General features: G+C 35.5%; 1 protein-coding gene across 1 annotated transcript in view; it reads right to left on the bottom strand.

Annotated features, from left to right (window-relative positions):
• Positions 1–2,511: 2,511 nt before the first annotated feature.
• The window catches only part of PCGF6 (polycomb group ring finger 6), a 30,993-nt gene continuing 18,713 nt past the window's right edge, over positions 2,512–14,791 (bottom strand). The window contains exons 10-11 of the mRNA XM_007479085.3: positions 9,424–9,510; positions 2,512–3,784 (exon numbers count right to left, since the gene is read on the bottom strand). Coding sequence (XP_007479147.1) covers positions 3,728–3,784; positions 9,424–9,510 — 144 coding nt within the window. The 3' untranslated portion in view covers positions 2,512–3,727. The remainder of the gene's footprint in view (positions 3,785–9,423; positions 9,511–14,791) is intronic.

The raw sequence follows: 14,791 nt of genomic DNA, 5'->3' as shown, positions 1-14,791 counted from the left end.
AGGAGAGTTTATCACTCTTTCCCTTCTGTTTTCCATTCTTCCTCTCCCAATTTATACAACTTTCAAGGGCTCTAGCAAACTCTCTAACCCTAAAGTGCAGAGATGTCAACTTACATTGGTAGAGGGAGTTTCCTCATCTGGAAATTTTCTATCAGTGAAATTGCAGGTCTAGTTCCTATCACTATGCCACTCTTCAATTCAATCCTACAAAAATATTGATTTGTCTATGGTGGGGGGGGGGCGGGTCAGGGGATATAGTCTATGATGCTGCTTCTGATTCTTTAAATTACAATTTTAACCTTCATCCTCTTTTGTTTTTCATCTTTGTTCTTTTTTTAATCTCATAAATTAATCTTTTTGGTTTCTCTGTTGAAACAATAAGCTTTAAACATGAGAAAATTCATTTAGTTACTTGTCCTTTCCTTGAGAGTTATATTTATTTACTGTTTTTCTATTTCTGTTTGGGGGTGTTTGCAAATCAAATATTCTGCTCACTTCTGACCCCTCCACCTCCAGAAATGAATCAAAAGCTTCTCATTAACTACCCATCTTTTTTTTTTTTCACTGATGATTAGCTTCAGGTTTTCAAAGTGTTATCATTTTTGTTGCAAGCTTGAGTTTCTTTTGCTTTTTGGAATATACACTTCCATTCCTATCTGAGATTTCACATAATTGCAAAATAATCTTGTTTTACTTGAACTTCCTTCCTTCATATGTGAAGGTCTTTGGTCCTTGAGAGCTGACACTGTATTTGTATCCTCAGTATTTAAAAGCACACTATGTGGCACTGAGTATTTAATAAATGTTTGTTACTGACCTGCTTGCCTTTCTTCTTAATTCTTCCAAAAATTGCTACTGAAATAGTTTAATTTAACCACTATTTGTCTTGGAGTTTAAAGTGCAGGGTAGTTTTTTTTTTTTGGTGGTAATCTGGAGAAGTTCTGAACAGTTTTCTTCTCTTTCTTTTCTTTTAAATTCTAACCTTCTTAGTATCAGTTCTAAGACAGGACAGAAAGGGCCAGGCAACTGGTGTTTAGTGACTTGCTCAGGGTCATACAACTAGGAAGTATTAGAGGTAAAATTTGAACCCAGGTTCTCTCAACTCTAGGCCTGGTGCTCTATCCACTATACTACCTAGCTACCCTCTCTTCTACTTATGTCTAAGAATATAGTATTCAATTTTTTTGAGTTGTCATGTTCTCTTGGGAGACCTATAATCTGTTACATTTGATCATCTGAAATTCCAAATCATTTGCTTTGGCTTGTATAGAAAAAGTTCTTTTGATTCTCTTCTGCCAAATTTCCCACCATTCACTATTTTTGTGTTCCAAATGTTACTGTCACTTCTTTAGAAATATTTTTCATCCTGAGCTCAATTTTTTCTTATCTAATTGTTTTGAATTCCAAACAGTTCCAGTTTTTGACCCACATTCATTCCTATTTTCTTATTTTATGCATTTGATTTCACTTTTGGACCATTCTGGAGTTTTTGATTGTTTTATGCTTTCTGGACAGTCCACAGGATTCTTTCTTTAACCACATACTACTGATTTACTTTCACAACATATGCTATGAATTGTATACACTGAGATTTTATTCATTATTTTCCCCCCCTGGTTTTAGAATCGTCTCTATTATCTCTCTGTTGGGCTTTCCTGGTTTTTTTTTGCCTTGTTATCTTTGGTGTTTTCATCCTTTTTTTAGGGAGGGGGTATTCTTATAACTTACTTTCTGGCTCTTTGCTGATGAGCAAACTCCTCAGGTTGTGCTGTAAGGCGTCAATCCCCTTAGCTTTGGGATACATAAAGTTCTCTGGTCTGAGTCCCTGCCTTAAATAACCTGGGGTTTGGGGGGGGAGATTTTACTCCAATAGCGTTTCAGTCCCCTTGCCTTTAGGCCTGCCATGTCCATGCTAGTACATCTCCCAGTGCCTCCCTCTGCTTTCTCCTCTTTTCCTTCAGACAACTGAAAAGAGTCCATTTGTGCCACTTTTTGCAGGGTGTGAGGCGGATAGAGCCCATTTGGGCAGTCATTGCAGGTATAAGGTACTGGGCTCCAAATAGAAGATAGCACTTTTTAGTTTGCCTGATTCATCCTCCCTTCTTTTCCTTTCCTTCATATCTGTTGCTTCTTGTGGGATGGAGTTAGGTACAGTCACTGAATCAGGGCAGGTCCCTTACCTTACCCTGAAGTTTGCTTATATTCAATTAGAGGACACATGGAAATTAGCAGAGAAGAGGTTTAGAATTCCCCAGTGTTAATTCACAAAGGACTTTCTCTTGTTGGAGTTTTGTCTTCTTCTGAGGATTTAAATGTAGTGACATCTGGCATATGATTTATTAGGGAAGGGGATGGAATGAAGAGTTGCAATGAGACTGGAGAAAGTGATTGATCCATTATTTTGTTGTTTACAAGACACCAAAGTGACAGATAACTTTAATTCGTTTTTGACCACTAAATGTGTTGTCTCAAGTGTTTTTAGGGTTCATAAAACGCACTAATATCTTAAAATAGACTAAAATAAAAATTTATTTAATTGTTACAATATGTAATCATTTACACAATTCACAAACTGTTTACAAAGCATTCTCCTTGACTTATGCAATTTTGTAACTATTGCCATACAAACTTTCAAAATAAGTTTCAAAATCTGGACCACAAAATAATTTTTAACCTTTTAGGAAAGATTGTAATGTATCAGTGTAGGTAAACAGGCTTGTTATTTCAAACTATCTTTATTGGCAAAAGAATGTTTAAATTTAAAATTTTAAGGCCCAACATGCAAGTGAATGAGCTCATAAACGCTACATCTTTTAAACATGGCAAAGAAACAATGGGAAAATCCAAGTTTATCTGACAAAATAAGGAAACATTGAATTAACAAGTTATTTGCAGAACTCTAAATCTACTGACTAGTCCTGACCATACTTTCAGGAACAGTAGGGCTAAGAGGTCTCTAAAAACAGACAAGACACTCAAATACAATGCATGATTGTAAAATGAACTATTTTAATAATAAAAACATCAAGAGGCACCTCCTGTAAGCTGTGCTAGGGAAGTCAAACTACACTAGAGGCACATGGTGCTGGACAAGACTGCCCTATGGGAAGACATTTTGCCTACATAGAAGGAACTGATTCACCACCTCCAGAGGAAACAAGATCTCTTTAGTATTATTGCTGGTAGAAAAATACATGCTCAAAAATACTAGAAATATGCAAATTGTAGCTTTATACTTTTGGTCTTCACAAAGATTGGAAAGTTTGCCCTGTGGTTTGAAAAATAAAGCCATGACTTGTATCTTTAGTTCAAAAGTATATATCTCTTTTCCAAAAGGATGACTATCTATCAAATCCCATCCCTGACAGCTGAATCCCAATTGCCTACTCTAAAGAGATATGGCTCGAGGAAGAGAACATGAACTGATTTGCTTCAGAGAAGAAAAAGCAAATCAAAGACAAAGTGTGAAATCATAGAGAATCTTAGAATTCAGTGTTTCTAAATGATTTCCTTTCCCTGAGGCTTGTACTACCTTTTAAACTGTCACTAATCAAACAAAAGCATGTTGTAATTTCTAGTTTCACTTATAAATGGTATGGTCCTTGTGGCTGAAAAGGAGACATATTGCATAAATTGGTGGTAACCAGCCATACAATGACAGTCTTTGGTGAGATGAGGGCTCTCTGCCTTGCTTCTTTACTTTTGACATTGGAATGGAATGGAATATTCATGTTATTGTCAGTGGAGAAACCACAAGGCCGTAATGAAGTACAAGTAAACCATCCTGGAAAGGAAAAAGGCACCAAGTCTTAACATGATAAAACACTTATACAAATAAGTTACAATTTTCCTTAATTTTCGTAACTCAACACTAAATAAACTTATTTATAAAAGGTATAAAGTGAATTGGCTTCTTGGGCACAGGGCAGGCATTCCATCACCAATATATCTTGGCCATGACGGCCTATCTACTCATAAATTTTAACTACTGAGATTACTATGAGTTCCTATATATTTAGCTGTGGTGCTATTTTTATAACTGATGATCTTCCAAAAAGGAATAAAAAGAGGCTTCCTTTTCATTCCATGGTCTGCGAAAGACTAGGTGCTTTTTTCCTAAAAAGATCTTAATACCATAATATAAATTTTTTGTTTCATATCAATTATTTTTTGGATAAGTTAAACTTGTCACTTTAAACAGCAAAAGATTTTTCTGCAGTCCATTGTGATAAGACATATTTTTATTTTTTTTAAAAACCTTACCTTCATTCTTCAAATTGATACTAAGTACGGGTTCCAAGATAGAAGAACAGTTAAGGGCTAGGTAACTGTGGTGAAGTGACTTGTTCAGGGTCACACAGTAGGAAGTGACTAAGGCCTGATTTGATTCTAGGGCTGACTCAATCCTCCGTACCACCCAGATTTTTCTGAGAGGTTGAGTAATTTTTATAGACAAAACCAGAATTCAAACTCATGTCCTGGGTCCAAAGTACTCATTCCACCATTCTACAACATATAACAATTCTGTATTTTCATAAACTGACAATAGTGAATGTAATTTAATCTTTTCTTAATTACAGCATTGTGAACATAGGATCATGGATCTAGAGTCATTAAGTCCTGCCGAGTCATTTAATTCAAACTCCTCATTTTACAAACGAGATAACTAAAGCCCAGAGAGTCAAAGTTATTTGCCTGAAGTCACTGTAACACAGTGATGTCCTTAGGGTTTCCTGCCCTATATTAAGCTATTTGTTTTTACCCCAAATGGTTCCAGACTACTATAATTTTTTTGAGTTTTTGAGTTTGTTCTAGTTTTTCTTTATCTTCCCTAACAGTGATCACTTGGTTCCATTGAGGAACCAGGGAAGGGAAGCATGGTACAGATTATTTGGGTTATGATCAGTAGAAGTAGAAACAGAAGTGACTTCATCATCAGAATATTCTTTAAACCACTTGGTTGGTCAGAGTTCCAAAGCACAAAACAGTAGAGTTGGTTTGTTGGTTTTATAAATCTGGACTTGTGGTATTATAGGTATAGGGAGTCCTGGACAGTAGCTGTCTTCCAGTGGAGATTTTAGTTTTGGACCGTTAACCGAGTCACACGTGGTCCCCGGGCCCAGGGTCACACAATGAATATGTGTTGGAGCCAAGATCTGACTCCAAGGACAGCTCTCTGTCCCCTCTATTCTCCACAGTCCCTAGTAGAGATAGGGCTTCAACTCTCCCCATCTGCAGAGCAGCAGTTAACTTTTCTTGATTTGCCTATGAAGTTAATGATAATTTCATTCTTCAAAAGGCAGAGCAACTAAAGAGGTGAAACTCTGTTCTCTGCCTCATTCTCACCAAGAGAGAGGAACTACTTGGAGTAAAATGGGAACTGTGCCTCTTGGAGTTAGTGAAAGAAAAAGAAAACAGGAATAGTTTCATATACACTCTAGATCTTGGGAGAACATTTTTAAAAGAGTTCTGAGAAAGGATAGGTAGGACCCTACTGATTAGAATTCCAAAAGTCAGTCTGGTAGGTATGGAAAACTCTCAAGAATGGCATTCTGAAGACACAAAGCAAAACAATTCTGATAAGGAAGAAAAAGACCAATGTGGACAGAGAGACTCACCAACCTAGATTTCAAGAAGATGTGTACAAAAGATGATGGCAAGGTCAGGTGCCTGAAGAGGAATGTAAGAGCACAATATAATCCTATAAAAGTGTCTGAATTGCTAACACTTAGAATGAGCTATGTCTGGCAAATAAATCTGAGAACAATAGGAAGGGGAAGGGTTAGAGTTACTTTTGGGGAGAGAGGAAGTCCACAGAAGGGAGATGGGGCAGGTTCCCCGCTTGGTGGTACAGGGTAGAAGGGAGATGGGGCTATGCTAACTGACAACAGAGAGAAGCCAGAGCTGATCAAGTCTTGTTTTGCTTCTGTTTGCTCTGCCACAGAGAATGACCATGGCACTAGAAATGATGAGGAAAAAAATGGCAAATGAAGAGTTAATATGTAAAATAAATAAAAAGATGGTAACAGAGCATAGAACTAATCTTAATGCACTCAGGTCACTTAGCTGAGATTAACAACTTTCTTGAAGGCTCATGATAATGATAATAGTAGTAAACATTTATATAGTGCTTTATGGTTTGCAAAGTATTTCATATGCATGTCTAATTTGATCCTTGTAACAGTCCTGTGAACTAGGGGCTTGTTATCATTAACCTTAATCTAAAGATGAGTAAACTAAGGCTGCAAATGGTTATGTGAACTTGCCATGTCTAAGATGGGATTTAAACTCAGGTCTTGAAGTCCAAAACTGGAAGACTCATTATAGAATCACTGTCAATGTTATTTGAAAGACTGTGAAGAAAGAGAAACAGGACTGGAGAAGGACACATGTTGTGATTTTCACAAAAGGGAAGAGAGTAGAATTAGCACGCTGCAGGTCGGTGAGCTGGACTTTGGCTTATGGAAACATTCTAGAGGGGATCATTAATGAGATGGTGAGCACATATTAAGGAAAGGAAAGAGCAATCAGAAGTTGCCTGGTAACATCAAGACTCATGACTCACCAGCTGCTTCTTATTTCTCCTCACCAGCTGCCTTCCTTACCACCCTGAAGACATATTCATCCTGGGACCTTGCTCTTCTGACAGCTCCTAAGAACTTCAGCTATGTTCTGCCTTTCATCAAGGGCCTTACTCCTCAGTTTTTGAACCATGATCAAATCAACTCTGTCACTCTGCCTGGAGTGATATCAGTTTACTCCCCAAGGCCCAACTCCTGTCCCTATAACTTTCAAGGCTAAAATGTCCCTCTTTGCTAAGTAGATTTATGGATATTATCTCATTTTAACTAACTCACATAATAAATAGTAGCTTAAAAAAATCCCAACTAACAAACTGAAGAATGAAGATAATAATACTATGAATGTAAGGAAACAAGAAAAAAAAAAGTCAAACCTGACCCTTCTTCCAGTAAAGCTTTGTTTTTTTTTTTTGTCAAGTTACCTTAACTAAGTAAAAATGATGATGAGCTAATCAGATCAAACAAGAAGTTGCCTCCCTGCCCAAATCATCAAGGTTATCTGAAATATTAATTTATATCCTCATCATTCAGGATAGAACTTGTTCCAAGTGTATATTATGCCTGTTAGTATGGAGTCATCATGATTAGTAAGGCTAAAACTTGAGCTTTTGTTGTTAAAAATATGTTGCTTGGGGCAGCTGAGACAGAGCAGCAGGCCATGAGTTGGGAGACCCTAGGTTCAAATCTGACCTCAGACATTTCTTAGCCGTGTGACCCCAAACAAGTCACTTAACCCTTTTTGTTTAATGCTCATCCTTTTGTCTTGGTGTTGTTACTAGGACAGAAGGTAAAGATACATAGAATGAATGAATGAATGAACAGAGTCCTGGCCTGGGTATTGGGGAATGGCATAACCGTGGCCTCATAGTCAGGACTCCTCTACCTCTAACACCAGCTTTCTGAGGCTAACACCTAGCACTCAGCACCAAGTCTGCACACACCAAGCTCTCCATCTAGCTAGCTAGTTCCAATTTTGTCTTGGGGTTTTTTCATCATGCACTGTAGCCTTCATGTCTCTTGGATTCTCATTGTCTCTATCAGCTTTGGGCTTATCTCTTCTTTTCTGGAGAGGTATTGGCCATTACTCTTTTTGACTTTCAGTGTTCTTTTAATTGACATTACTGTAGATTGGAATAGTGTTCTTATGTCTCTATCAGTTCATATAACATTTTCCATATTTCTGTGAATTCTTCATATTTTTTTCCCTTAGTACATAAACACAGTCTGTTATTAACAGCAGACATATCAGTTTGTTTGGCCATTCTCCAACTAATGGATTCCTACCTTGTAACTATATCTGTCCTTCTTGGGATATGTGTCCAGTAGTTAAACTGAGAGGTTCAAGAGTATGAACTCCTTCCTTCCTTCCTCCCTCTCTCCCTCTGTCTCTCGTCTTTCTTCCCATACCATCTTAGAATTGATACTTAGTGTACTTAGATACTAAGTACTTATTCTAAGGCAGAAAAGCTGTAAGGGCTAGACAAACAAGGTTAAGTAACTTGTCTAGGGAACCTAAGCCCTCTTGTCTCTAGGCTTGGTGCTCTAACCATTATCATACCTGGCTACTCCAAGATATTTCTTAATCAATCTTAAATTGTTTTCAAAAATTCCTGGAACAATTCATATCTTGACCAATGAATTATTTTGTCTGTTTCCCCAAAGGCTCTCCAGTATTATTTTTGAATTGTGCCATCTTTTCCAGTGTGATGGGTATGAGGTGAAATCTCGGAATTATTTTAATTTGCTTCAATTTTTATAAACAAAAATTTTCTTCTAATTTATATCATTTATAATTTTCAGATTTTGCGCTTTTAAAAAATCCCCATAACAAAATAACACTCTCTGAGAAAGCTGAGGAGAAAAAAAAAAGACTCAATAATAACCATAGCCTTTCAAAGTAGATTTTCAGTTACTGTCATGTGAAGTCTACCATGCCTAAGTATAGTATACCCTGGGGAACACTAATCACCAATTAACTTGTACTAAACTTCAGTTAGATTAAAAATCTGGTTTAAAGCTCTCTCTTCAGACCCATGAAACCTCAAAAACAAATGTCCAAGATTTTTAAAGAGGTATTTGATTTCTTCTTTATACAAAGAATATTCTGCTATGCTGAAACAGATTGCTTTATTTGTTACAACAACCTCCATTGCTCAATATGTTATTCTGAAGTTGTAACCTTCAGTCTTGGAGACTGATGTTAATTCTGAAGAAAAAAAAAATTATATCTCTCCTAAAAAACTCTGGACAATAAGACAGTAATTAAGGTATGGTTATAGGCCTTCTTATTAAGCAAACAGCAAAACCAAGCCAGTAAATGATCCACAAAAGCTAGCTAGTCTGTTTTCATCTTTAGTAATTACACAAACTATATAAACTATGAGGGTAATTCTTATACTAATGTGTACTCTCTACAAAGTGATTTTATTATGTTGCCACCATAAAACCAAGGCAAATTGTATCATACTAAGGACTTTATATTTTTTACAATAAACTAAACATACTCAGTCTGGCCATCTAAAGTCTATTTGTTAAATAGAGTTTATTGAAAATTCCTTACTACTAATGTGATGAAAAAATTTTTTTTAAAAGTACAGAGCCCAAGAACTTATACTTGAATCTTTAAAGGCTAATTAATGCTTTAATCAGAAATTTTCTTTCATTGAAACTCTCACTAGCTACTTTCAAAAGTTAAAACTTTACTTTGCTGTAGAACTTAGTGTAGGCAAAGGAATCCTGGCTATGGAAATTTTATTAAAATTTTGCAACATATGGCACTTTTAATTTCACATGTAGATGAACCTATTTCCTCAACTAGCATTTTATAAAGTCTGAGACTTACCTGCATTGCTCCATCACCTATTGCACGGCGAATTTCCTTTAGTGTCTGATATTGTTCCAACAGGTGATCACCACATATTATATCTACCTAGGGACACAAATTAAAAGCTGTCAAAGTGGTTTTCCAGTTTTACATGCCATCTGAATAAATTAAGCCAAATATTTCTGAATTAGCTTTAGCTACTTTACTTTAAACATATTCCAATAAACTCCTCAGAGAAAATTCAAAAAAGTTTTAAAGTGGGACAGCATACTATAGTAGAAAGAGCATTATATTTTGTTATGTGATCTGGCTTTTCACCACCTAGGTATGTAACTATAAGAAATTCAATTAAGCTTTCTAAGTCTGTTTCCTCATTATAACATGAAGGAGATGGACTTGATAATTTTAGGGGTCTCTTTCTAACTGCAAAATTCTATGAAAATAGAGTAATGCTATATATTCATCTAAGTTATTTGCTTTCAGCTATCTAAAATAAGCAAAACTGAACTTAATAAGCAGTCAAAATAGATTTAAGACAAAGACCAAGGGTTATTTCAGGGGAGGAAACCCTTCAAACCCTAAGTCAAAGTTTAGTATTGTTCTTTTTATATGGAAATTTAACAGAGTTTCTAATCCACAGCAGGTAAGAAACAGCAAAATTTCTAAGTGAGAGAGGCTTGCTAAAGACAGGCACACATTATTCATTAGAGGTTTTGGATGACAGTAAAAAAAGAGCTAGGACAACACTGTTCAAGGATTGATGCTTCTGATGTGCCAGCTAGATATAGAAAAGGTTAAATATACTTAACAAGCCTGGTTAGTGAGGGAAAAGTATAAAATGTTCTGGAAAGATTTCTGTGAAAAATGATTAAAACTTACATATTTCATGGGGGTGCTGCTTCCTTCTATATACTTTATTCTACCTAGGCTTCTGTGACACTACAAAATCTTAGTTCTACTACTTCTGACTTTTCCAGGTTTTTCTCTTCCTTCCCATTCCCTAGGAATCTGTATTTAACTCTTCCATAGTTATCTCATCTGCCCCCTTGTTGTGATATCTAAGCAGATGGTGCCCAGATTTCCCAACTTTTAGTCTTTCTACTGAGCTCTAACATTTCCACATTTCCAAATAAAAAATCCACATGGATGTTCCACTGATGCCCCAAACTGAACAAACTCAAAATTTAATTAATTAATTAATCATTTCCCCCTTGTGTATACCCTTCCTCATAATTTCACTATTGATCAATGAAACCATAAGCCTTCCAGGCCACCATATCCATATTCTTGAGACCTTGGATGTTCTCTTTCTACATGGGGTCATTTCTTAACATACTTCTTTCCTTCTTTCTCATCTTCTTTTGCAAGAAAGTTAAGGTCTCATCTTCCTTGAATCTAGAGGCAGTATGGTATGTTAGAAAAGGTTGGTTTCAGAGTCATTAGTTCTACTACATACTGGCTGTTTTGATCCTGCACTAACTTCTCAGTAGCCTAGGCAATTCTCTAAGACTGAGTTATACAGAAGATGGAGATTACCTTTGGTAGAAGTTTTCACAGTCAGAAGTTCCCTATACCAATGAAATCATCTAGTCTCTGTTCTTCTACCTTTTTGATCTCTGTGGCATTAGGTGGTACTGACCACCCATTCCTTGGAACTCAAACCCCTCATTATTTCCTGTAACATTTTTCTTCTAAGTCTGAACAAGCATCCTCTGTCTCTTTCCTGTCTTCTTTCACCTTCCCTTCCTTAACTGAGAATATTCCCAGTGTTCTTTTAATCTATTTATTCAATGCTCTCCCTTCTCTGTCACTATCACCTCTATATTTAATCACTCTCATTAATCTTGCTCTTTCACCTCTAGGTTTGGATTTTCAGTTGCCTATGCGACATCTTCATTTGGATGACCCTCACCAACCTCAAAACATCTCCAAATGAACTAGCTATTATCCTCTTTATCCATGTTCCTCTTGTCATTTGTTCAATTTATCAGCGGCACAATCATTTTTCCAGTGCCAGGCTAGAAACCTTTGCAGCATCCTTTTCCTTTTTCCTCTATATTCAACCATTACCAGGTCCTGTCATATCAGTCCCTTATTTTCCAATCCCAATGCCACTACCATCTCAACATTTAAATGATTACAAAAGCCTCTCTGCTTGTCTTCCTAATTCCTGGTTCCCATTTTAATCATAGAAACTGCTACCACATTAATTCTGCAAAACAGATTTATTCATGCCACTTCACATAAGGATCTATAATGGTTTCCTGTTGTCTATAATCTCAAGTTGAACCATCTCTGACTATTTCAGGGCCCAACAATTGAAAACTCTACCCCAACTATCAAGCCATATTTCTTATTACTCTACATATAAACTTTCTGGTCCAGTTACCCAAATATACAACACTCATTCCTGCCACCATGTCTTTATACTTATGATATTCCACCTTCTTCAAATGACTTCCTTTGACTATTCCAACCCACTTTGTACTCATTCTTTTCATTCTTAAAAAAACAAAACAAAAAAAAACCCCTTACGTTCCATTTTAGGATTAATACTAGGTATTGATTCCAAGGCAGAAGAGCAGTAAGGACTAGGCAATGGGGGTTAAGTGATTTTTCCAGGGTCACAAAAGTTAGGAAGTATCTGGGGCCAGATTGAACCCAATTCTCCTCCTGACTCCAGTCCTTGTGCTCTATTTACTGTGCCGCCTAGCTGCCCCACAAAGTATTCTTGATTACAAAATTATTTAATTCCTTGATGTGACATTACAACTTAGGCATAAAATGTAACATTTTACACATTAAATACAAATCAGATTTTGAAAACTACTATGTGCTTCTATTAAGTTCTTACTAAAAAAATCTGAGCCTCTTGAGATTATATTCTCTTACTGAGCCTCTTGAGAGTATATATATATACTCATATATATATATGTATATTTGAGTAACATTAATTTACATTTATATATTCAGTTCCTTAAAATATACCTGAGTATAACAGTTGAATTAATAAAATGGCTTTTAAGTCAAATCCAAATGGATTTTATTTTTTTCTTTAAGGTTAAAAAGTTTTAGATTACAAATTATAATAATTAGGAATACTTTTGTCTTTAAACATGTAATTAGGATGGAAAACTTATATAACTATTTGAGTTTTATGCATCCTTTAATTTCTAAAATAGTGACCAGTTCTTTGAAGTTCATACTCGCCAATACTGTCTTGTCCAAATACCTGTTGCCATCATCTATAGACTTCTAGGTCATTCTCTCTCCTTCCTTTTCTAAGGCTTCCTTCGCATAGGCTTTTGACATGAATTCATAGCATGTGATGGTAGAATCTTCATTTAAAGGTGTGGAAATACAGTTAAATCACCAGTTTAGTGTGTGAACTTAGGCCAAAGTGAAGAATAGACCTTGGTCCTGTGCTTTATCCACTAGCACCTGGCACTCAAGATGAATTGAATTATAGTTAATTTATCTACAATAACAAAATATACAATATCTCTCATTAAAAAAGCAGCTTTAATGGTTAACAAAAGTATTTGTTAAAGTAAACTAGATTTCTATCTTAGAAATAAAATCTAAAAAACTAAACAGGTAAAAAGATAATTCTAAACAAACAACCATACTAGAGAACATGGTACAAGACACCAGTAAGTTCATCATATCTCTATATTCATGAATAAAGTGTTAATTCTTCATATAATCAAAGAATTAGAAGGAACTCAAAGGCTCTTTAGTCCAAACTATACCTGAATAAGAATTTTCTTTATAACATATTAATGAGTGGTCATTTGGCCTTTGAAGCCTCCTAGTGAGAGGGAAACTTACTATCTCCTAAGATAGAAAGCTCATTCAACGTTTGGGTAGTTTTAATTATTACAGTTTTTCTTTAGCTACCTGTAATGAGGTGCTACTCAATAGACCTGGTTCTGACTTCTGAGACTGAGCAGAACAATTTCAATCTTTCTATTTGAAAACCCTTCTTGAAAACAGCTTTTATTTCCATCCTCTGTTCCCTGAGGCACCTCCTCAGCATTCACACATATACTAACAACTAATTTAAAATTACTCAGTGAGAAGTCCTAAATTCAACATATATCTATAAATTCCCCACCCCTCAACTGTCTTTCTCCTTTATTCTATTCTGTTACTTGTGGCTTAAAAGGTAATTTATTACTTAATAAATCTGGAACTCCTATTTACTACTTACTCCAGTTAATATATAAGATGTATGAGGGACATATCACACATTCACCATTTTGGCCAAATGAATGGGTTAAAGGAAGTCATTGTTAGCAGGCTTGAGAAATTGAAGATTATCACTGTCTCCAGTCACTCCCTAGTTTTTTCATCTGTAAAATGGGGATAATAATAGCATCTATGTCCCAAGATTATTGTGAGGGTCAAATGAGCTAATTATAAAGCAGTTAGCTTAGTGGTTGGCACATACTAAGTACTAAATAAATGTTAGCTATTATTATTACTCAAGGCTACTGATGCTGATGAGCTAAAATTTATAGGGTGAACCTGATTCATAGTTATAGACCTCATTTCAGATTGAAAGCTCAAAGAGATTGAGTTACTGATTGAAAAAGTTTAATATTTAACTATTTTCTGTTCTGTACATATATTTCAGAGTCTGAATGAAAACAACCACTTACAAATGCAATCATAGCCATAGTGTATGAATACAGAAGGACCATATATTTAGTAAAGAAGAGACAGAGGAACTGAAGAGGGAACAAAAATCTTGAATGTTTTCTCTATTTCAAGATAAAGATGTTTGTCTTCTACAGTAATGCTAAAGTAACAACAAAGCAAATTTCCACATAGCCATATCAAATAAAAGCTTAACCAGGATAATTAGTGCTCTGGTTAATATTCAGTTGAGAAGGCAGTCCATAGATTGAAAAGAAATCTCTAATTCCCCATACTCATTATATCATATCTACTTTGTTGTAAGAGGATCCATGCCTTTTGAGTTTTTCATTCAGGGGTGATAATTATGTGATTGTTCATACTTTCCCCTTTCAGGTTCCCATAAACAGCTATTTATTATAGATAGTGCCAAATGTATTTTTAACCAATTAGGGAAGAATAAATGTAAGTTCATCATGTCTAAAGGCTGATGAATAATTCATCTGTAATTTTCAGGCACTGTGTGATAGCAACCCAGTCAGGATTAGTGCTGAAAAGTCAAGTTCTATTTTATTGATAAAAAATAATTGTAGTAGAAAGGCTAACACAATTTCAGGGTTGTCACTTAATATTTTATTATTTTGTAATAATCAACAGCAGCTAAGATCTTTTAGACTAAAGTTTAAAAAATTTTTTGTGTCAAGAACACCATTAGCAGTCTGATGAAGCTTATATGTCCCTTCTC

Source organism: Monodelphis domestica, chromosome 1 (genome assembly GCF_027887165.1).
Source record: "Monodelphis domestica isolate mMonDom1 chromosome 1, mMonDom1.pri, whole genome shotgun sequence".
Classification (NCBI taxonomy): Eukaryota; Metazoa; Chordata; class Mammalia; order Didelphimorphia; family Didelphidae; genus Monodelphis; species Monodelphis domestica.
This window is presented reverse-complemented; position numbering and strand designations above follow the sequence as displayed.